We start from the raw sequence: 25,754 nt of genomic DNA, 5'->3' as shown, positions 1-25,754 counted from the left end.
TGGGGATTGCGGCCACGAGACCCTAACAGAAGGGTCTCGTCGCAAGCCCGATGGTCGCGATGGTCTTGATGGTCAAGACCATCGCGACCATCATCCTGGCCGCTCGCATTAGCTGCATTAGCCACTCCATAAAAAAAAAGACACCCTGATTCAGAGCGAGCGCTGTGTCAGAGCGTCCGGCTCTGAATCAGGGCCTCTATTTCATGTTATACTAAAACAAAGTGCACGTGTACCCAGGGCCGATTCTATGGTTACGCATGGTATGCGGCCGCGTAAGGCGCCACGTAGTGAAGGGCGCCGTGGCCGCGACCATGCAGATTTCAGTGGTGCAGACTGTGTCTCTGTGACACAGTCTGCACCACGCGTGTAGCGCTGACCGGACGGAGTTCGGTCAGCGCTACACAGTGCCAAACACACAGCCACCGGAGCCGGCAACTGTGTGTTTGTTTCAGCAGCTGATGAGAGTCTGTCAGACTCTCATCAGCTGCTGTAGCTCCCACTGCGGGAGCCATCTTCCGGCTCCCGCAGTGGGTAATGGGAGAGACGTCGTCATGACGACGTCTCTCCCATAATGCAAAGCGGCCCTGGAGAATGGTCGGGAGTAGCGGATATCGGCGGCGGGAGCAGAAGCGGGGGGTTCAGGTAAGTGTTTTTCTTTTGTTTTGTTTTTTATAACGTGTGTCTCTACTGGGGGGCTACAAGGGGGGATTACTACTGGGGGCACTTGAAGGGGGGATTACTACTGGGGGCACTTGAAGGGGGGGATTACTACTGAGGGCACTTGAAGGGGGGATTACTACTGGGGCACTTGAAGGGGGGATTACTACTGGGGCACTTGAAGGGGGGATTACTACTGGGGGAACTTGAAGGGGGGATTACTACTGGGGGAACTTGAAGGGGGATTACAGGGGGCACTAGAAGGGAGAATTACTACTGGGGCACTTGAAGGGGGATTACTACTGGGGGCACTTGAAGGGGGGGATTACTACTGGGGGCACAGGAAGGGGGGATTACTACTGGGGGCACTTGAAGGGGGGGATTACTACTGGGGGCACAGGAAGGGGGGATTACTACTGGGGCACTTGAAGGGGGGATTACTACTGGGGCACTTGAAGGGGGGATTACTACTGGGGGTACTTGAAGGGGGGATTACTACTGGGGGAACTTGAAGGGGGGATTACAGGGGCACTAGAAGGGAGGATTACTACTGGGGCACTTGAAGGGGGGATTACTACTGGGGGCACTAGAAGGGGGGACTACTGGGGGCACTTGAAGGGGGGTTTACTATTGGGGCACTACTACTGGGGGCACTTGAAGGGGGGCTACTACTGGGGGCACTTGAAGGGAGGATTACTACTGGGGGGGACTACTACTGGGGGCACTACATGGGGGGGAAACCTCCACTGGGGGCACAACAATGGGGGGACTACTACTGGGGTCACTGTATAAGCTTACTAATGGGGGCACAAGGGGCACTGCACAGGGGGGACCACTACCACGGGCACTGCATAGGGGGGGGCGCCAAAAAACCTACTCGCTTACCAAAAAATTTGGGCTAGGGCCGGCCCTGCGTGTACCTTATGGATGAGGGACAGGGAGGAGTAATGAACTAGTACCATTAGATATGGGAGGACTTTTAATTTTATAGATGAAAAGGGCATGACCTTCCCAGGGTGCACACAACGGGCTCACACTGCACCAGTTCACTGATGTTTTACAAAAGAGGGGTCAGGAAAATGGGGTCTAATGGGAAATACATCATGAGATCATTACATGATCAGCAGTGCAATGGGACAAGGAACATGATGGACTTCTCCTTCCCAATTTTTCCCGAGGGCTATATAAAGCTCAAACGAGACTGGTCCTGTGTACTGTATGTGAAATGTGGAGGTTTCACTGAAGTATTACTATAAGCAGGGGTGTATCTTGGGATCCAAGCGCCACTGGCAAACTAATTCAAATTGGACTGTATACTGCAATATGCTTTTTTAACTCTGCCATATAATTCACTGGTAAAACCACCCACATGGGTCAATTGCTATCTCACACACAATAATAAAAACAGCCCATAAGGATTATATCTTAAACCTGACACCTAAGTATCCACAATCTATAAAGATCATGGTCAATTCCCCATACTGTGGAAAAGATAAATTTATTAGTACCTACACTTGGGGTAGATCAACTTACACGCCTGTAGAAATAGGGAGACATATATATATATATATATATATATATATATATATATATACTTTTTTTTAATATATATTTTAATATTTTTTCAGTTATAACACTTACTACATGCAAGCACTGTTTATTAATTTCTATATGTCAACAACACAGGAAAAGAGGGCGTCAATAACAAACAAGGTGCATTGTGGGCAAGATAATTTGCATATATGCAAATTATCTTGCGAATAGAGCATTGTGGTTGATGTGGTGCTTACACTCTTTTCCTGCAAGGTTGACATATGGGAATTAGTGAGTGGTGATTGGTATGTGGTGGGTATCGTGGGAGAAGAGATATATTAGAAAAAAAAAATTAGTGTCTCTAATTTTAAATGTTTCTGATATAAAGGGACATATAAGAAGCCTGATACACATTAACAGTCAATGGAAGACACTGATAAGAGCAGAGGAGACAAAAGGAGACCAGGGATCATTTACTAATGACAGCTGTCGGCAAACAGGAGACCAGTGATCATTTGTTAATGATGTCGGGTGGAAACGGCGCCCCCCCTTGGCCGGCGCCCCTGGCGAGGGCCATCCAGGCCATAGGAAGATATGCCCCTGACTATAAGGAGGGACGGGGTCTAGGCTGGGTACACATGTAAAGATTTTCTGTCCAACTAGTTGATTGGTTGGAATAAAGATCTGGTAAGGTATGAAAGCAAATGACAATCAGCAATTTGCTCCCAAACGCCGGAAAATGGACAAAAACTGTTGTTTGAACAAATTGTTTAGATCAAACATTTAACAAACTTGTCTGACGAACATTTTCATCTGTTTTCTGGCATTTAGGAGCAAATTGCTGATCATCATTTACTCCCATTCCTTACCAGATTTTCATTCCAACCAATCAACTAGTTGGATGTTTGGACAGAAAATCTTTACGTGTGTACCCAGCCTAAAGGCCCCCATACATCAGCAATTGATTGCAGCAATCGTGCAAATTGCAATCGATTGTGTATAAAAATCTTTCCCTTTTTCAATCGATTGCAAATTGCACGATTGCTGCAATCAATTACTGATGTATGGAGGCCTTTAAGCTAAATGGATCCCACTTTAACCTAAATGATATAGAGATTCTGGGCAGATACTATACAGAATAAGAGAAGAAATACTTTGTAGCTGGCCTTGCTTTAAAGAAATAAATTAAGACTTCAACCCAGCATAATGATCAAGAAACTTGGAGGTCATTGTGCACATTTTTTAAAAATTACATTATTATTTACTTTTTTTAAGTCACCAGTTTCAGTTTGCATTCGTTGCAGCAAAAAAAACAAAAAACATAATCCACAGTTACAATTAACACCTAGCAATTAGCAAGCAGCAGAAATACAGTATGCGTCTATCCTAGCTGGAGACAAAATATTATTACAGTCATCAACATCACCACCAAGCTATTAAACTGGCTGCATTCAATTCCAGCCCAGATTCAGGGCTGTCTGTAATGCAGACCAATAAATTAGAGATCATACTGACCACTGCTCATCGCCGCTGCAGTTCCAATTCACATACTGTATCACTAGCTAGCACCCAGACCAGGCATGAATTAGGGACAGTGATCCACCCTGGGGCAGCTTGTAGTGACTTTCAGTAAGCTTACAGACAGGAACTCCCCAGTGCATCAAGTAGCAAAAATAAAAACTTGCTTCTATGTGTAAAACTTGATTTAAAATATCTTCAATTCATATAAGCCTTTGAACTTAGAAATATATATATATATATATATATATATATATATATATATATATATATATATATATCGCTTTGACATATACGGAAACTTGTAAGGGGAGTTTAGTTGTCCTTTAAGAGCAGTGACTTGCAGTACAGGACAGACCTGTGCAAACAACACCAAATGTAATTCACCACTGGCCAGGCTCACAAACAGAACTGAAGTTAGTGAACAAGTCATCTGAATCAGAGGCACTCACCCTTACGTCTCCATTGACCGTCCTGGGAGTGTGATTAAATGCTTGAGCTGGATCTTTGTTGTAAACTTTGAGAAAGGATCTGTCTTGAATATTCCTGAAAGCAAAAAAAAAAACCACACATGAATGTATGTCGCAGAAGATAAATACTTGAGATGTCCCTTTAAAAATGTCTCTTCATTATAATCCAGTAAAATGTGTTTGCAGGAGACCAGGACAGAGGTAGCTGTCATGTAACATCTCAGAAAAATAGAGTATAAATGCAGAGAAGTAGCAGTTCTGACTTCCCAGAGAACTTCTAGCCTGACCAAACAACTCCACACCCTGTAGAATCAGGTGGTGCCAGGCTCAGCACACTGTAATATGAATAAAAGCAGACCAAGGAAGAGAAGAAGCATTTAACCATAAACTCTCCCAGTTTTAGTTAATATTCAATTGCTTCTCTGTCAGTTCAAAGCAAACACAGGAGATATAACACATAGCTGCTTATCTGGGTAATACACACCAGTGGACAGCACAATTTCGCCTTTGTTCAGCATAATCCTTACATAATATGTGAAATAATATAACTTAGAGCAGACCTGCTGACACCGACTTACAGTGAGATTTTTCTGCCATCTTTAGTTCTTTCTTGCATTACAGCTTCCAGACATCCTGCAGCTTGACTGCAAACCTAATGTCGGCTTCTGCAAACCAACTGGACAGATTTTTTTTTTCCCAGTGTAAAATTTAATCAGCTCCAAAGAAAGAACAAAGAAATATTAAAAAAAAAAAAAGTCTAGGTTTGCTTCAAACGCCTTCAGGAGACATTCCTCAGCAGATGAGAGCCAGTGAATAGGACACTTTCTAAATGAGGACTGAATTCCATTGCTCCAGGTGCAGGCACAGAGTTCTGGGGGCTGACCTTAACCAGATTATGTTCAAGGGGGGAGAAGAGGGGGAATGTTTTGGGTTGGTCTTATTTTAGTCCTTATAAAGCAGACTATACTCTTCCTTTTTGTTTAATAATTGAAATGCTAAATTAAATCACTGCAACAATCTCTGCACCCAAAGCAGTATATTTACTAAAGGGGAGATGTTGCCCATAGCAACCAATCAGATGCTACTTAAGATTTATCCAGCACCTTCTAGAAAATAATAGCTATAATCTGATTGATTGCTATAGGCAACATCTCCATTTCTAAAAACCTGCACTTTAGTAAATATACCCAAAAGCGTACTGAAATAGGACCACTTAACTTTTTGGCATTAATTTGTACCCGGCGTCCTACATTTAATTAGTTAAGTTTAAAGAGGTAGAGTTAAAGTGCACTGCTCCCTATTGCATGCAGCCATTTTACCTGGGGGGAGAGTTGTGATTGGTCCCCAGACTAATGAGGCCCATACATCTGCAATCAATTGGGACAATTCCCCGTCCTGCAGATGGCTGGGGTGGGGGATCGTGAAAATCCAACATGTTGGAAAATTAAAATTTTTCAATGAATGAAAAATTCAGGGATTGTTAACTTGTAGTATTTTGTTGATCCTCCGAGAAATCAGCAATCAATGGAGTCCATGGATCATCATATCGCACATGCGCAGATCGGATCAGCATAACATGGAATTTCCGTTTAGATGTATTGCAGCCCATACATCTACTGCACCAATTCCCTATTCTTCTGATCCGATAATCCGCGATCCAATTTTCCGATGGGTGGCCATCGACTGATGATCCATCGGCGGATCAAGGAAAAATAGCATGTTAAAGTTCCCTGACTCACCGATGCTGATCATTTTTTGGTCGGCATCAGCGAATCGATGATTTCCAACATGTTGGATTTCCCAGATTCTCCAGCGTTGGCAAAACGGGGAATTGGGTCAGTCCATTGCATATGGCCCGCATTACACTCCCCCTTCTGCCGCCATTTTAACTTGGCAAACTAAGTCGATTTCCTAGTTCTGCGTTCCGGAAATGGCAGAGAAGCCAGAAATATGGCTGCATGATTTTACAATGGTGAATATTTTAAATAAAACCCAACAGTCCCACGCCAAACTCCTTGCCACTCATCCTGCTTGACACTTTACTGTTGCCTAGTTAAATCATGCAGCCATTTTTCACTCATCTCTGCCAGTTCTGTGTTCAGAGAGAAGGAGGTAACCAAAAGTTTGAGGCTTATTTTAATTCTTTGTACTCCCCCCAGAACAGTTTTTTTTTATCATTTAAAAATTTTACCTGAACAGATAAGTATACAAAACAAAGCAAAGTAACAATCAATCACCACCTAAACGGCATGGTGAGAACCATGCACATACAATTATTCTAAAATATTTTATTTTTATTATTTCCACGTTTAATTTAAACCATAAGTGCAACCGATTTCATGAAGATGTTGGAACATACAACAGATCTCTGCCACCCATTGCTTTATAATATTTATAAGATTATGGCATGTCTGATGGGGGATGCAGTCAATATACCGACAGTCAGCAAGCCGTCTGACTAAATCCTGGCGTGTAAATCCAGACTTGGGACTAAAGATAGATGTCGAAATCCCAACGCCTATCTTTAGCCCGATGACGGCTTCCCGAACGTAGGTAAGCCGGCTACTGTTAGCTCTTAGCCGCGGGGGGGAGTGTAAGGTTTAGGCACCCCGTGGGAACTTAGGGTTAGGCACCTCTCAGGGCTGTAACTATGGGTGTATTGACCGGTACTGCGCAGGGCTCTGTAGGCGGCAATATAACTGCCACACGACCCTTGCTTCTGGCAGTGCCACTAGTAGCATCCTTTAGACGCTATAGACAGGCACGGTGCCATGTTTACAGCTGCCCGCAGCGTCTTGAAGACTCACTGGACATTGCTGCACTTCCGGGTGCTGGCGACCCATATGTGCAACATCATGACGTCATGCACAAAGTGGGCAGGGCCGGCACAGGGCGCTGCACTCACCTTTTTGTCTGTCAGTAATAAAACAAGACTGGGTAATAACAGTTTTGTTCCCAATTGTAAAGCACAACAGAATATGCTATATAAGGTCAAATTAAATTAATAGAAAATGGGGTGTAGAGAGGAGTGTGATGACTACAGGTCAGACTTCTTGAAGAGACTCAAGTCTAAAGGTTCTATCGTTGCAAATAAGTCCAGGATTTATACTAGGTTTGGGGTTTACAACTATAGCCTCTCCAACTACAGTTTAACCTGTTTGCATGCCGTAGTCCCATTATAGGTACACAAGATAAGACTAAAGGGGGCATGTGTTTACAGTGGTTGGCTGTGGAAGAAGTAAGCTTTGTTCCATGCCTGATTTATACCAGATATATGTAAAGTCTTTAAGGGGTCTATTCAACATTGATTTTTTTACATAAAAAATACGGAAACTATGATTTCCGTATTTTTTATGTAAATCCCCTATTCAGCAATGGGTTAATGGAGAAGATAACGCAATCCCTACAGTGCGCTGAATACCGCACTGTAGGGATCAGGCCATTGAGCTCTACAGTGCTTTAACACTTTTTGCTATTCAGCAACGCAAATGGTGTTAATTCACCCAATAAATATTTACTTTATATAACGCCATTTCAGAACGGCGTTACATGAAGAAAATACTTACATTTCCCGAAAACTGCAGGGACAGAGGGAAATTTTCCCATAAGTCCCTGCAGCATCTTGTAACCCCGCCCAGCCTCCGTCCCTGCTTCCCGGTGATCGACGGCAGGTAAGTCACTCTAGAGGCTTTTAAACCCCCAAAATTGATTGATATGTGTATACAGGCTTTATACTAGCCTGTATACATATATATTTATGTGCAATTATATTTAACATTTCTATATAAATGTTAAATATAAAAGCACATAAATATACATGTATACAGGCTAGTATAAAGCCTGTATACCCATATCAATCAATTTGGGGAGGCTAAAGCTGTACTTACCCCTCCGCCGTCACCGGGAAGCCTGGACGGAGACTTTTCCCGAGCGCATGACTGAGCATGTGCAGGGAACAAACAGAAGGGATTGTTTTTGGAATCCCGAAAACAATCCCTTCTGTGACATCGCAGGGACAGTATGTTACCGCAACCGCTGTCCCTGCACAAAATATTGCTGAATAGGTTACATATTTTTTCATAATTGATAAAATATCGTGACGATGTTGCCCAATAATATTCTGGCCAACATCATCACTGTTGCTGAATAGACCCCTAAGTGATACGTAATATTGTTGAGAAGAGCTGAGTTTTTTAGAATACCTAGTAAGGTTCAGAGGGGCATAGTTGAAAGTTATAGATGCTAGCATGGTTAGCAATTAATGAAAAAAATAGCCAGAGATTATAATAAATATATTCTGACTTTCTACCATTATTACATAATACAGGTTTTTTTTAGAGTGTATTTTTAAAGGTATTACAGCCATTTGTGTCGTGTTCGATCCAGGTGGCCATATACTTATTTTCCTGCAACAAGTTTAATTTGCTTCAGTCTCATTTATTTATGTATCTGCAGGTATGCCACTTTGTGTTATTTAAATCCATTAAATACCAAAGTTCTTCTTCACCACTTACTGATATCTTCAACTCATTACGCTTTTTGAATTCAAATGTGTTTAGAATTAGATATCTTTATTCAGAATTGGTTGCAACTACGAAGAAATTGTGGAAATCTTTACAACTGGGCTGGTCTAAAGATCTACCGGATTTCCCAAAATTCCAAAATAATCTTTCTTTTACCCTTAAGATTTTGAAAATATTAAAAGCATCTGCATTGCAAGTGGTTCATCTTAAATTTATATTGAGAGCCTATGTCTCTCCGGCACAACGGCAACAGGATTCAGGGGGAAGATGCTCATTGTCCTAAGTGTAATGTTGTTTGTGCAGATTTTATTCATAATATATGGTTATGTCCAAAGATTTGTCGATTTTGGTATAAGGTTCTTAATTTTATTAATCAATTGTTTAACTTCCATTCATCTTTACACCCTCTAACATTTCTTTTTGCTAATTTCACTGCCTGGAAGTTTATTTCTAATATTTCAGCTTTAATTCCAATACTCACCATTATTTTTGCAAAAGCTGCACCCCCTAATTACTGAAATTCGATCAGAACTTTTTAAACGTATCTATTCCGATAGGGGGGTACAACGTTGCTATAAAAAAATGGGAACCTTACAGTAATATTCTTTCAGTGGAAATCCAGTCTCAAATTGCTACATTTTTCACATCAACTACATGGTATTTGATGCGTCATTTAAATAAAGTGGCTTTATAGATTTGACTCTTTATTTTTAGTGTGTTCTCATCTATGTTTATGTTTTTGGCTTTCTTTATCTGGTTCCAATGTTTTATTTCCCCAATAATGTTATTCTTTAGATAAATGTATTTTCCTTTTGCCTTTCCCCTTTCTTTCTTTCCTAACCCTCTTTTTCTTGATTTTTGCTTTACATAACTCCCCCCCCCCCTTTTTCTTCTTCTTTTTATTCCTTCAAAAACATAAAAAAATGACATTTCATTCTTTTACTTCTTGAGGATTATTACATATATAATATATATAGTATCAGTCCGGCACTCTCATAAACTGGAAAATGCTGTGCCCGGGTGCCTCTTTAAAAAAACAAGATGCAGAAATAGACGACAAAAAAGTGGCACTCCGGGTCTCAAAACGGCAAATATGCAAATCCTTTAATCCATAAGCAGGATAACCAGGCTGACGTTTCGGGGCCTCAACGCCCCTTTATCAAGGTAAGTGACCTATATATATATATATCTTGGGGGGTAATTAGCTCGGTAGATTGGTGTCAGCGGTGCCGTGATTAGGTGCAGAATCAGAGTCCATATATGGCATTCCAGTAAAAGAAATTAAAATGGTGCTTTTACTTCCAGCATGAAAATCAGGAAACAGATAAAGGAAATAATAAACAACCAAGCCCTATTTAGGGCGTCTAAATCACTTCTTGAACCCTCTCTATCATGGTGCAGCTAGTCTGCCAACACAGTCTCTGCCTGCTTCTCTACAGGTCTATCGCCAGCTCCAGCCTGGCTTGGCTTGGCTGCCACAGCTACACAAACACAGTCAGTCTTGGTGGCCTTCCCTGTATCCTACAGATATAGGCCCTGGCTTCCTCAGCCAGCAGCATCACTGCTTTATTGTCACACAGTCTGAGAGTTTGGGGTCCCCCTCTTGCCTCCTGCAGTACAGACCCAGGCCTCTTGGCCCCCCAATGGCTTGCTCAGCTTCACTGGGCTCTCTGGCTGCCACAGTCCCACATAGACTGTCTCCAACAGCAGCCAGACTGGTCTGCCTCATCAGCCCACACCTGAGCTCTCTCCACAAGGCAGCCCTTACACATCTTCCCAGAATCCTTTTCTTCTCTGTGTGGGTGGATCTCTCCTGCCCCACACAGAATCTGCTGCTCACCAGTGCCATCTCTGGTGATACTGCCACAATATATATATTAGGGATATGTGTGTTCAGTTTTATTCGGTTCTTATCACCAAGTTATTGCAAGTTTGGATTAGTTCAGATTTATCTTATTGGCTATCCAAAACACGTGACAGCCGGATAGCCGTTTTTGAGATCCGAACATATCTGTGTAAGTCCCAGTAAAACCAAACCGCACACCTCTAATATATATATATATATATTAGAGCTTCAGACTGGGATGCTGGTGGTTCACATGCTTGTGCTATTGTCATAATCGATTACATTACACCTTACCTAGTTTGGATTTAAAACAACATAATTCCGAATTTGTACTCCTGATGAAGTCCATAGGGACGAAACGCATTGGGTATTAGACTTTGGTTAAAAGATCCATGTGTTAACGGGGAGGCACCTGCTGAACAACTTGTATACCCTGAAGGGTGAACAACAGGGTACAGCCATCTTGCTCCCAATTTGTGACAATGGAAGAATTTTTTTTTATCTTGTGAAAATTATGTGCTAATTAGCATTTATATATATTTTTTACTAAAAATAAATTTTCAAAAGAAAATATATCTAATTATCGGCCTTTTTTGGTGTTTTCCTTGGTGAGAGGGTCTTTTTTAGTATTATTTAGAATAATCCAGTATTAACAACAAAACTAATAAAGGATCCGGAGGGAAAAATATCAAGTTTGCTACAGGAGTTATATTAAGGGCTCTGGCTCTATTGGCTTTGAACATTGGCGTAAATTGCCTGGATAGATAAGGTTTCCTTCAACATTGACCCTTATAGGGTTTCATACTAAATTGCGCCCTTGAAGTATTTTTTTGTATGTTTTGTTTTTGATTCTTACTAACAGGGAATCTCCTGTAAGGTGCAGCATTTGTATTGTAGCGCAAGATAAGGGTATTTTTTGTATTTATATATGTGTGTGTGTATATATATATATATATATATATATATATATAATGTTTTGGTTTTTTTGTTACATTGTTTATGTTTTATTCATTTATGTATCTCAAATTGAATACAAAATAATATTTTCAATATGATTGTATATATTATTTCAATTGATAGAATAAAAGAGAATTAACATAAGCAAAACCTCAGATAACCAAGAAGGTGGCACAATAAATGTGACAGCAAATTACTTAGATTGCTCAGGTTGTGGAGACAGTGGACTTTGTAGAACTGACAAAAGTGAACCATTCCCTTGTTGGGAGGTGTTGAGGTATGGGGCTGCTAGCTAGTGAAGTGGTGATGCCAGCGGTTTTGGTTATCCAGCTGTGAAATATCTTGTAATTGGTGAGGATCGTGGGTCTCCTGAGTAGTCTTTGCAGTGTAGAGTTTTACGTTTTAGGATTCTTTACAGTTCAACTTCTCTTGCTATATAACAGTGAAATCTGTGGGTTAAGAAGAACCTTTTGACCCCTTTGCTTTACAAGTAGGTGGTACTCCATTGTTGCAGAGAAAGTTGCAATAGTATAGTATAGTTTTAAATTAGAAAGTCCAACATCTTTTTGGATGCCATAATTTTTACATTGTTCCATCTTGCCTTGTTTTCCTGGTCTTCCAGTCTCTCCCAGAGCTGGAGGTCTTTCCTGAGTCTGGTGGTATGCGCCTACTTATAGTTCCCTTCCTTTTGGCCTGTTCTGTTGCCAATTTAGGTTATTTCTGTCATTAAGCAGTCATCTGTTGGGACTATTTGGACTTCAGATTAAACTGCAGGGGTATTGGGTGGTCACACAAGTCAAGTATAAGATCAACTACTGTACATCATTGGGTAAATCCCCAATATCAGCAGGTTTAAACCGACCCTGAAATACAGTTTTAAACTGAACTACTGTACATCTGAAAAGCTATATTGCATCAGAGTGTGAACGGTAACTGGGAAGCAAAGACTGGCAATCTCACAATATTGCCCTGATGTTGGACATAATTTATGGAAAATGCCTGGTTTTCTAAACAAATAGCTCCTCTATAACAGTCATAGGCAACTTGTGGCTTTATGCTGTGTAGCAGTGCGGGCTGGAACATATAGTTCAACAATAGCCAGGAGAGACAAGTTACCGAAGCCTGCTCTAGAGGTTATCTTAGTTCTGTCAAAGTATGAAAACCTGTGTACAAACTTGTGAAAATGTTACAAAAACGCTCCAAGCATTACAAAGTGCAACTTGAACTTTGGCCCTAGATATCACCTATGAGAATTGAAATAAAACAGACTATTTGGCTGAGCTAGTCCTTCAATATAAAGACAAATTCTTTTCAGCACCAACTAGTGGAAACTTGCAGAGGAGATTAGACTACACTCACTATATTGCATGATACAGAGGTCAGTCTGGAGCATTTCTGCTGAATGTATGAAGGTTATTTTGTTAAAGCTTCTACTTAGTGCAGCAAACGGTCTATGTTGATGCTCAGTGCATATTATATGGGGGTGTAAGTACAATCTATAACTTCTACTATACTGAACTTCAGAGATTTTCTTTTCCTTACCTCCCCCCCTATTTTTTTAACTAATTATTTAGACGTTCCAATTGGTAACTTTTAACCTATAGCTCTATCTAGTCTGCAATTTTTTGTGTATTTTGTTGGGTTTTGTTTGGTGGAGATGAGGTTTATTTTTCTGGTTTATTGGCGTGACTTGGTAGTGCTGAGTGTCTTTTCGTGCAACTCTGTACCTTCAAATGAATGCGTCTTATACGCAAAGTGATGCGAATAGGACACACAAGCAGCTTCTGCTGATTACAATTATATGCGGCATACCTATATTCTGTGCGCAGCTGCGGGAGTATCTGCATGCGAAATGCTACGTTACAGTGTCACAGACGCTAACACTAATATACATGGCTGGATTATAGGCGGGGCGCATGGGGCGGTCATCCAGGGGTCCCCACACATTGGGGGCCCCCACACTGTCGCAAGCATTCCAGGCCACTCTGTAGTCTGGACACACTCTGGCAGCAGACAGTAGTGACAGCTCAGCACACTGACTCTGTCACTGCTGGATCGTGGCTGACGTTGCCGCGATTCTCGGGTGAATGGGTAGGGGGCGGAGCCTAATGATGTGACCCACATCATTCAGAAGTGCTGCCTGCCTGTGTGATCGTGCAGCAGGTACAGTGTGTTTGTGCACTCTGGGCCTGATTTAGACTTGTTTGCAAGCGGCCGCTCGCTTGTACGCGGCCGATGTTATGCATTTGTGCATGCGTATGCATCGCAGTGCGCAAATTAGTTTGAGGGATCAGGTAGTGCTCGCTCGCCCAGCAAAGACAGCCCAGTGGAATGAGTGACAGGAGAGGCCGTTTGTGGGTGGTAACAGCGGCAGGGCAGTAGTAACGGGGGAGTGGAGTTGCGAACGCAGGCGTGCCTGAGTGTTTCAATGTCGTTTCAGAGGCGTGCATAATTAACAGGTAGCGTCATAGTACACGTCACCTGGTTGATTTTTACACAGAACTACTCGCAGTGCTTGCGGTAGAGTACAGTCAACCAGAAGTGCTGCGGTCTGATCCGATGGTTCCCGATGTACCAATGTTTTAATAAACTTCCTGGAGATGGCGATCGTTAGAGGGCATCTCACCATACGCTAATGGGCGTCTGCATACAAAAGTGATCGCTCGCCAAGACGTAGTGGCCGTGCTTATGCCTTGCTGAGCGATCACCTGTCTTGACGTCACTTAGCTGAATTTGCATATGCTGGGAGCGAATGGTCGCATCTAGCGAGCGGGTCTGAATCAGGGCCTCTCCTTTCCTCTCTCTCCCTCCCCTTATGTGTCTCTCTATCTCCCTTTCTCTTCCACCCTCTCTCTCTGTGTCACTCATGACTTCTCTGTCTCTGGGGGGTATTCAATTAGCCATGGCCTCTCTCTCTCCCCCCCCTCCCTCCCTTTCTCTCTTCCCCTATGTCTCTCTCCCTCTTCTTCTATCTCTCTCTCTTCCTCTATCTTGCTCTCCCTTCCTCTCTCCCTCCTTCCCTGTCTGTCTGCCTGTCTCTCTCTTTTTCCCTCCCCTTCTCTCCCTCTCCCTTCTTGTCCCTGCCTCTCTCTGTCCTTCCTCTCCCTCTCCCTTTCTATCCCCCTCCCTCCTCGCCCCTTCTCGCTCTCTCACCCCCCCATTCAAAATTCTGCGTTTGCCCCTGGCAGTATGCTAGATCATGGGGGCCAATTTATTAATGAACGCATTTGCAATGCGATCTGGGCATGACATTACCGCCCATGATGCGATCATACCGGTAGAATGTATCAAACGGCACACGCAGGGACAGGGGCTCCATCCCTGCGATATGCCCGGAGTGCTGCCGGGGCTCCTGTGCATGTGCGGCCACCATTGCTGGGAAGGGTCCCAGGAGAACCCTTTCCTGGGTAATTATAAGATGTGTAGCACATAGGCTACAGCGGCTAATGCCATCTTGAGATGGCGTTAGCCAATCTCCAGAATGCATTGCATTCCGGATACTGGTACATTGGGAGCATCGCATCCCCCATAGAAGCCTACGGGAGATGCGTCTGCCAGCGGGAATGGAGGTATCACAACAGGTATCTGCTGTGGTCCCCATGTCATACTTCTGGGGGAAACTTAATATGTGCGGTTAGACCCCCAAAATGGGTGTTTTCAGGGATTAATCTGCAGATACATAATGATAAATGGGCCCCTATGTCCACTATGCTGCCGGGAGTCTGTTCCCAGCAGTGTTATGGACAGTAGAATAATAAGACCTTGCCGGTTAGTGGAGAGTCTGGAACCAAGCTAAGGGCCATAGTAGTTGCTGCGTGAGGCCGTGGTAATTTTATTGATGGGGCCCCCACAAGCCTTAATCCGGCCCTGGTAATATAGCATTTTGCATGTAGATAACCCGAAGTCACACACTGAATATAGGCGTCCTATTCACATCATTTTGCGAATAAGACATCGTTTTGCTCACATGTTATGTTTAACGTGACTTGTAGCGCACAGAGGTAAGATGTATGTGGACACATCTATATATGCTAAAAACCTAGAGGTGTAGCAGGGTGTAATGGAGCCCTGGGCCAGGATTACACCCAGTGCACATGATGTCAAGATGTCACAGAAAATCACCGGAAGAAGACAGTGCGGGGTGAATGGTATAGAGACGTACTGCGCCTTTCTGCAAGCACCACGCAAGTTGCAAAGTTTTTGTGTTAGGGCAGTGACCATGCCACCCTGTTGGACTTGTGCTCTGGGAGGAGGCACTGACCTCACACCTCTTGTTACTTCCCTGCTAAAAACACAAAACATCTTCATTTTTACAAGTTAATATACACACATAACCTTTAGGGGACAATTAAATTCTCCATGATGTGCCTCCAGAACCCCCTTGCACCCCATAGACTTGCGCAGAGATATGAGCAAAGATTGGTCACTATAATGTGTGCAGACTGATATCGTGAAAGCACTCTCCAGGGGTGTAATACAGGTGCTTCCCATTAATAAAGGTCAGCAAAAACAGCCTGACATTTTTGTGGTGTGTTGACAGATATTTATAAAGGGATTTAAGTGCTAGAATGAGAGGTTACGCTCTGAAGCTGGTTCTACCAGGGGATAATGTCAGGAATATCCTGTTAAAAAAGAATGATGACTTCCACTAAAAGGTTATATGTGCTCACAAGATAGATTATTTCATATAAAATTGTCATACACACATACTGAACTAGTAATTGTACATATTTAGGGATCAAATCAATAAGGGGTTCCCCGCAATGTTCCATTGCAACGGTGTTGGAATGATGGCAATGTCACCCTAGATCACCCTGACTTTTGCCCTGAATTAACATCTAAATCACGTATTTTAGTTTGCAGCAGCATAGGTGTGCGCACTGAAACACGCAATATAGCGACTGGTGTGCGCACGACATCGCAGGATGCCTAATTGATTTGCTCCCCTCTGAGTGTTATTGAAATATTGACGCATACTTATATGCAAACATTGGGCACCCCTGCTGAGAACTGCAAGTGTCACTGAATTTGTATGTAAAAAAGGAATAATGCCACCTCTGCAGGCTACATATTTACATACACTATTAATATCTGGTAAATGTAAGAGATTTGTTTACTCAAGAAGGGATTTTTGTCCGCACAGGAAAGTGAAACAAACCCTAAATAGTTCACAGTCATATGTGGTGTAAATTCAATTAAATGTGTTTTAATTGGAATGTTTGTATTGGGGATAACTGAGATTCACCCAAAAATATAACAATATTAATGATAATACTATGCATTTTATTAATTCTGATTAAAACAGTTTTGTCTTACTCTCTTTTCCTTTTAAATGAGCCAAAATAAGGTATAGAGAAGTGAGATACATTGTGATAATTAGACTAAAGTGAATTCTGAAGAAAAAAAAAAAAACTTAACAAATAGGAACTTGTTATAGCTAATAAAATCCGATAGGTTCAGGGGCGTCTTTATAACAAGTGCAAGGTGTGCGGTGCACACGGACCCCTGGGTCCAGGAAGGTCCACACCGCACACCCTGCACCCATAGTTTATTATACTCACCTTTTCACCGATTCCGGTGTCCTGCTCTGCAGTGCCGGACCAACGCTGCAGAGCAGCAAAAAATCACAGGGAAAATGGCGGCGGCCATTTTGCCTGTGACTTGGGCATGTGTAAAAGAGATGTCCCCGGGAAAAAGTAACTGGCACCATTTTCCAGGAGACCCGCACATGCGCAGTAGATTCTGGCATAAAGCCAGAATCTACTGCACTGACAGAGAGAAGGGGGCCCAAACGGAGGCTGCACACAGGCCCCCTCCTCTCTTAAAGCGCCCCTGGATGGGTTCCATAAATTGGCACTCCTACGGGGCTGAACTCAACGTACATGAATTTACTAATTTAAGATAATAGTTTTCTACATTGTCACAATGTAAAGGTATCCTGTATTATAGTGTCTGTTCAAATCATACAATGGGCTTGATTGAGAGCTTTATGTAAATCTAATATTTCACTTAAATCTCTCATGTTTAATGACATGCGCAGGAGATTCGCGTCGCATGTGCAAATCTGGTCCTGTGACGCCGGTTGCTGTCCTCCAAAAGCCACGTCATGATTGACATGCTGCTGGAATTTGGGGGTGGCAACGTGGGGATATTCCAGAAAACGAGGGCATTCTGCCCCGTTTTCTGGGCAGGGCCAAAGTCAGCGGTTGCGTCCTTGCGTGATTTCGAAAGACAGCCTGAGCCACCTGAGGGCTACTCAAATGTCCGATGTTCACGCAAATGATCCGATGCTGCGTCTTTAGGATCAGCAGCGGACGCCTCATGTGGGATTTGCATAGTTTCGCACAGCAGCTGCGCTGCGCAATTAGTGCACATCTTTTAATCAGGCCCAATGTGTCACAAAATTATAGTAAACTATAGTAATTTAATGCTATTTTTGTTACGATCGGGGCTGAGGCACCGCGGAGAATGCAGTCCTTACCGGCTCGGGCGCTCTAGCGGGGGTCTTCCGGCGGGAGTGCAGGTCCCTGGAAATTAGCGCTGGGCACAGTGAGGCTCCGGAGAGTGAGGATGGCTAAACGGAGGTGGATGGGCAGGGGTAAACCTGGCAGCGCTTCCGCGCTCTAGTTCGATGGGCGCCGCCATCTTGGCTTCAGGTCAGGTGACTGGTTTGACCAATCCACTTGCAGCATGACCTGGAAGTCTAGCAGCCTATCTTGCACCATCTGGTGGTACTAAAGACTGTCAGGAAGTTCTTTAGTTGCCAGTGCAACGTCAATCACAGCGTTTGCTGTGAGCTAGTTCCCTGTGCTCCCTGTTTGCCCAGTGTTTGTCAACAGTTCCAGCCTGTTTTCACCATCTTGGTTCGAGCCACGTACTACCTCATATTCCTCCGACTCCTGGTCACCCAAGTGTGTCCCCAGAATCCGTCCGCCGCTGGTGCTCCTGCCGGTCCCGGTACCCTGAGTTCCGCCGAAGTCGCCACAGTTGTCCTCTCGCTCCACGTGCACCTGTCGGTCCCGATTCCCTGCAAGTCCGCCGGAGTCGCCACCATTGTTTCCCGCTCCACGGGCACCTGCTATCAGATCTGCTCCATTGTGGTTACCATTCATGTGTTACTCCCCTCTAAGACCAGCTGCATTCCAGTACCAAAAGGCAATCCTCCCAACTTCATCCGACTCCACCCCGGGTCCAAGTTCAAGTCAAGGCGTGACAATTTTTATTTGTTATTTTTTTTTTTTTATGAATTATGCAGTTTTAGTTTTTAGCCACTTCATGAATAGTACATATTTTCTGCAACTGTTAAAGGCACTGTTTATCAGTATAGTGCATTGTATATTACTGTTTGTTATCCCCGGTGTATTACATATGTGTTTCTGGGTGTTGGCCCACCATAAATCTCTTTTGAACCTTTGCTCTGCTATTAGTTAAATTTCTCCTTCAGATGTGTTGGTCATCAGTCTAACATTCTACATTCTAACCCATACTTGCCTATATTTACTAAAGCTCTCCTGGGAATCCTAGAGCACAAATGAGAGGGGTAGGGGGCATGGTTGGGATTGTGTTATCGTTGGCCCCACCCCGCACTGCTCAATGTTTCAGTTTGTGGCTTTGAGAAGCTAGGCCACAATGACGCGTGTCACCTAGTCATCAAATCTGGTAGAGCTCCCGGGAATTCATGTGTCTACTGGACAGTCCAGGAGAGTAGGCAATTACATTGCAACCAGATAGACCTCCTAGTTGCACTTGTTATTCAGTATTTGTCACTGTTGCTTGTGTAATGATGTACACAATAGTTTAGTAGTTATCAACAAGGCATATAATGTTTTTGTGTTACACTATTCTAAGCTCGGTGTATAGTTGGCTGTGGTGGTATATTTGTCACATTGTATTTCTACTGTCACATTAATACTGGGGGGTTTTTAGAGGGGGGGGTGCATCTCAGCGATTCCCTATATAAACTCTCTGTTTTCACATGTATATTTTAAAAAATTTAACAAAGCTGGAATTAGGGCAGGTGCAAACATTTGGGCAACCTTCCACAAATACATTTATAGGCCAAAACTTGGCTTAAATGAAACCAGGAGTTAACGTTATCAGAGCGCGGTATGGGATCTTCTAATATCTTAGGGCACCGAGATTATGCTCAACAACCATTGATTTCTCTAAGCAATTGATTTGGAACTTGAAAATAATTATAAATAACTGTTACTATGCAATGGACAGCTATAAAAAGATTTAAATGTTTCCAGCATAGAATTTCAGATCCTAGAAAAATTATTAAAGGATGGAAGTTAAGGAGAACTTATGGCAAGATCTAGAAGATATAGCCGACACTGAAGTAGGTGTCCACACAGAAGTCTCAGGAGCTTGGGGGCATGGCCACATTAAGTGGCACGGCTACGTTCCCTCATTGTGCACATACCGGGCGCTGGGGGCATGGTTGTGTCATTGTGGGAACCACAGTTACACCTAGGGGATCAGGCCTGGTTAATTCGTTCCTGACCCCTCCCTCTCGGCGCCGCAGTCCAGAGTGCAGTTTTGCTTACACAAAAATGTTCTGCATGGAAGAGTTGTCAGTAGAGTCTCATCACACCTCATTACAAATTATAATGTCACAAGTATACAAAACTATGCTTACATTGGTCAGAAACTTTTTTGGAAAAAAATGCTATGGGAAAAGCTGGCTACAACCACAAAAGATACATTTTGATAAAAACTGGTAAAGCTTTTGAATGTCCAGCTGACCGTTAATCATGTGTTGCAGCCAGTGGCACAGGATATTGTGTCCAGGTAGGTAGAAGAATGCTACTGATCAAGAAATCAGAGGAGTTGATGGTCTCAGAGTGATTTGAGAACCTAAAGCTAAAAAAGAGGTTGGATATTTGAGCAAGACAGCGATCTGAAACTTACTGCAAAATAAACTACAGGTTGAGTCTCCCATATCCAAATATTCCGAAATACGGAATTATTTTGGCATGACTGAGATAATGAAACCTTTGATTTTTGATGGTTCAATGTACACAAACTTTGTCTAAGGCACAAATTATTAAAAACATTGTATAAAATTACCTTCAGGATGTGTGTATAAGGTGTATATGAAACATAAATGAATTTCATTTCTGTACACAAACTTTGTTTGAGCCACAAAAGTATTGAAAATAATGTATACAATTACCTGCAGGCTGTGTATATAAGGTGTATATAACACATAAATACATTCTGTGTGTATATTTGGGTCCCATTCCCAAGATATTTCATTATGATATGCAAATATTCCAAAATACGGAATATTCCGTTATCCAAAATACCCCTGGTCCCAAGCATTTTGGATATGAGAGACTCAACCAGTATTATGAAGTATTTACAGGAACAAAATATTATGGGTTTGTTTGTTTGTTTCTGGAATGTTCCTCACAGCCCCCTTGCATATTATTCTAAATCACTGGGGATAGCTCAAGCATGTAGCACGTGCAAGGATATGTATGGACGTTTCCCTCAGCTAAGAGTTCTGCAAGAAACAGGGGGAAGAGGGGGGATAATCGCTACAGTGAGTATAGAGAGACTACAAGAAGCATATGGTAGCTGTGATTTCTGGCAAATGAAATGTTTTCTTGGTGCAGTAACGTCACTGGTAGGCATGTTTGCACGTACGGCATTCGCTCATTTCAGGGTTGTTTTCAGACTGTTAAATAATACAGCCAATCAATTACGTGTGGTTTGTCTGTAGTTTTTTTTTTTTAACAATCAGCCGTGTGAGGATCAGCATAGTGGATTTATTCTTACAGCCCTTCCTCATACCTCCCAAATGTCCCAATTTCAGTAGTAAAGTGTCAATTTTAGGTGACTATTCTATCCCCTCCTCTCCAAATTAAGTCTATAATGCTTAAATGCCAACCGAGGGGAGTGGCCATGCCCACTATGTCACTGCCATGCGCCCAATCCCGATGCAAACTCCCCAATGCCTTCCCCTTAGCATGGAAGCTCTCACTGTCAGGGCTCTCTATCTCCTTGCTCTCCCCTAGTAGCACTATCCATGTAACCATTTGCTTGATCACCAATACATTTGGTACAGGATCATCAAGGTAAGAACAAACTCCCCGACCCCCTGCCCGTGACTCACCACTGCATGTGCCCTCTCACATCAGCGAGTTGCCCTAACTCACTCATATTTACATACATTTATTTTGTATTTTCACATTTGGAAAGATGTAAAATATGACATAATATTATTATTTTTTGGCTTGTGATTGAAGCATTCTGCATTGTGGGTCCATATAATGTAAGCTCTCACGAGCAGGGACCTCTTCCCTCATGTGCTTCTCTTTACATTTTCTTCTACTCTTTACTCCCCATAGGGCGCCTAACACGTGACTGCCAACGCCCAGCTGCTTATTGTGAGCGCTTTAATCGCTATTGCAGCAATGCATATAAATCGTGTCCTTGTCCTGCACTGTAATGTACTGTAAGTTACTTGTTTCTTGTTCACTTATTAGTTCTATGTACTATGTAAGGCGCTGCGGAACACTTATGGCGCCATATAAATAAAGGATAATAATAATATACAGCGTAACAGATGGACTTGCTAGGGGCTATTCTTGACCAACACTAGGTTAAAGGTCACAGACCAAAGGACACAAGCAGGACAGCTGTGGTTTAGAATCAAAATGTCACATTCCTGGTATTTATAAAGAAATCAGTGTAATATAGGGACTTCCCATGAAAATAGCATCTTAGTGTAAAGTCCCTGACTACTTTACAGCGTGCTGACAGACATTTATATAGAGATTTAAGTGGTAGGACAAGAGGTTGCGCTCTGAAGTGGCTGGATCAGGGGGTAATGTCAGAGCGTTCTCCATCTGCAAGAATGATGAACTCTAGTCATTGTGTGCTGCAAGCCACAGAGGTCACTTACCATAAACTTGTCATACACACATTTAGACTGGAATATTTGCACATTGAACTAATAAATGTAGAGATTAGAGTGCTGTTGATGTAAATCTTCTGAAGAGGGCGGCACACTGTGTGCTGTAATTATCCCCACGTCATGCAAATGGAAATTGTGATTGGAAAATGTGTTTGTTTGATTTTTTTTCTACTCAAACTCAGACAATGATACCACACAATCATTGTGACAAAAAGCTAATAAGGACAATGTAAAGGAAAATCACAGAAAGCATGTTCATCTCTATTGAGTGATTATTTTTAATCCAAATAGTTTGCTTTACTGTCAGACAACAGTCCTTAACTTCTGTGTCCTGCATAGCAATATCCATTCTCTTTCAAACCCAACAAAAGTCCTTTATTTCAGTGTCCAACAACAGTCCTTAAGTTCTGTGTCTTGCAAAGCAATACAAAGCAATAGCCTTTCTCTATTAAAGCCAGCCATAGTATTTTACTTCTGTGTCCAGCAACAGTCCTTTACTTCTGTGCAAAGCCGTAACTAGACTTTTTTGGTGCCCTGTGCCAGAGAGAGCATTGGTGACCCCCTTCCCATTTTTTAAATAGGGACATAATTGCACCTGAAATAGGGCCAAGGCTTCATGGGGAAGGGCCAGTGAAGAGATAGGGGAGGCCAGGAGATGCTGGGGATAAAAGAAGAGGAAGCTACAAGTGAGAATGATAATAAATAGGAAAGTTGACAGGCCCAAACAGCGCCCCCTGCCCTGCGGTGCCCTGTGCCATGGCACAGGTCACACTACCCTAGTTACGACTCTGCTTCTGTGTCCTGCACAGCAATAGCCTTTCTCTTTCAAAGCAAGCAATATTCCTTTACTTCTATGTAGAGCAATTGGCCTTCACTTCTGTATCCAGGAAAGCAATAGCCTTTCTATTTCCAGCCTGCAACAGTCCCTCTACCTCACTTCTGTAACCTGCAATAATACTGTGTCCCATAACAGCCCTTCACTTCTGTATTGAGCAACAGTCCTACATTTAGCAACCGCCCTTCACTATATCCAGCAACAGTCCTGTGTCCTGTGTCCAACAGCAGCCCTTTATTTCTGCATCCAGCAACAGTCCTGCATCTAGCAACAGCCCTGCACTTCTATATCAATCCAGCAACAGTCCCATGTCCAACATCAGCCCTTCACTTCTGTATCCAGCAACAGTCCTGCATCTAGCAAGTTAGCAACAGCCCTTCACTTCTATATCCAGCAACAATCCTGTGTCCAACAGCCCTTCATTTCTGCATCTAGCAACAGCCCTTCACTTCTATATCCAGCAACAGTACTGTGTCCAACAACAACCCTTCACTTCTGTATCCAGCAACAGTCCTGCATCTAGCAACAGCCCTTCACTTCTATACCCAGCAACAGTACTGTGTCCAACAACAACCCTTCACTTTTGTATCCAGCAACATTCCTGCATCTAGCAACAGCCCTTCACTTCTATATCCAGCAACTATCCTGTGTCCAACAACGACCCTTCACTTCTGTCTCCAGCAACAGTCCTGCATCTAGCAACAGCCCTTCACTTCTATATCCAACAAAAACAATTCACAGTTGGTCACTATTAAATCATTTCTGTTTCAAGCAGACAGAGACAACAGATGGAGACAACACCCAACAAACTAGTCCAGTCCATGACAACTAGTGGACAATACATGGTGGACCATTAAGAGAATAACTGCAGATCTCCCCCTAGTGTCTAACCCCTAACCCTCTCACTAACCTCAGTACTTACCGTTGGGATGCAGACGCCGGCATCTGGACTGTCGAGATTATAACTACATCCCATTAATAAGTATGAAATAATTTTAAGGGAAGCTCCAACTTCAGCACTCTACAACTCCACATACAGCAGTTACATTACCATACTGACAATCTAAGCATAGTCTTAAATGTAAGCAAGTGGATCCCATAAGCGAGTATTTCCATCAGCACAGGAGATTTTTCCATATGAAAAAAAAATCAACTGACCAGCGACTGGTGCCAAAGGTGCCCCTTTAAAGGTGGAAGCCCCCTTTAAAGCGAGAAAGCAAATTTCACTTAAACACAAACAAAATGCAAATTTACAAAAAAAATAAATAATATATTTAGTTATTAGCGTAAATTTACATTATATGCACATGCGGCATGATTCTAATCCTGTGCCCTGGTGTAATGCTGTAATTTCACACGATAATGATAATGAGGCACTCAGAACGAGTCCTAAGGGTAAGATTATAGAATATTAATATCACTGCTGCAGTACTTAAATTGCCTCAAACCTCCATGATGACTGTCTTTGTATCAAGGGCTGTGAATGTCTGGAATATTAATAATCATTTATTCTGATATAGTGTTGACAGTGTATGCTGCAGTGCACATACAGGAATAACTAAGTCCCAATAAATCTGGGACTGAAGTATTAACACTGTGACATAAAGGGAAGCGAGATGAACCAACTTGTGAAAGATATTACATTTTACATAAAATTCTGTATTAAAGTCTAACTATAAACATCCTCATCTGGTGTTGAATTAGTGCATAGATGACACAGTGAATAATTGGTATAACCTGTTTATTCCTATCAACCTACTGAGCTAATACTGTGTAGGGTCTCCAACATCTAGAGGAGGCAGCTATACTGGTGGTGAGACTAGTGACCTCAATGTGGCATGAGGTACAAAGTACTAGCCACATTACTGGTTCCCAGCGTGTTAATATTGTGCTTCAATACATGTTTTTCTCATCCTACTTCAGCACAAACCTGGACCGTAACTAGGAGTGTGTAAGCGGTGCTGCCTCCCAGGGTCCAGGGGGTAGCACTGTTGCTGCCCCGTCGCACCTGTATTTGGCTTGTAGGGTGCCTGAAATGCCACCCTGCAGCCTGTAGATCCGCCAGAAAGACACCCTGTGCATCCTTAGGACATACATGTCTACCCTCCCGGTTTTCGCGGAAGGCTCACGATTTTTCAGGTAACCCCCCGCACCCTTGGAAGGGTAGGCATTTCTCCCACATTCTGTCCCTTTCCTAGTGAAGTGGGCAGAATGGAGAGAATGTTAGCACGGATTGGCGGTTCTGAGCATTGGGGGCGGGGCCTAATGACGTGATTCTATGAGAATTGAGGACCTCATTCAGAGTCGGTCGTTGCGGCCGCATGGTCGTACGCCACCGATGTTCGCTAAACTGCGCATGCGTAAAACTCGCAATGTGCGTGCGCAAACTAGCTATTACGATCAGAAATTTCTCTCTCCTTCAACTTGGCCAGGTCGTTAGTTTGAGTGACAGGATGAGGCGTTTGTGGGTGGTAACAGGGGAAGGTGC

The 25,754-nt window shown here is 42.9% G+C and overlaps 1 protein-coding gene across 1 annotated transcript in view; it reads right to left on the bottom strand.

Annotated features, from left to right (window-relative positions):
• The window catches only part of LOC148480568 (sickle tail protein homolog), a 476,900-nt gene that overhangs the window by 19,566 nt on the left and 431,580 nt on the right, over positions 1 to 25,754 (bottom strand). The window contains exon 6 of the mRNA XM_088454201.1: positions 4,161 to 4,254. Coding sequence (XP_088310327.1) covers positions 4,161 to 4,254 — 94 coding nt within the window. The remainder of the gene's footprint in view (positions 1 to 4,160; positions 4,255 to 25,754) is intronic.

Source organism: Taudactylus pleione, unplaced genomic scaffold (genome assembly GCF_031769625.1).
Source record: "Taudactylus pleione unplaced genomic scaffold, aTauple2 ptg000610l, whole genome shotgun sequence".
NCBI lineage: Eukaryota > Metazoa > Chordata > Amphibia > Anura > Myobatrachidae > Taudactylus > Taudactylus pleione.
This window is presented reverse-complemented; position numbering and strand designations above follow the sequence as displayed.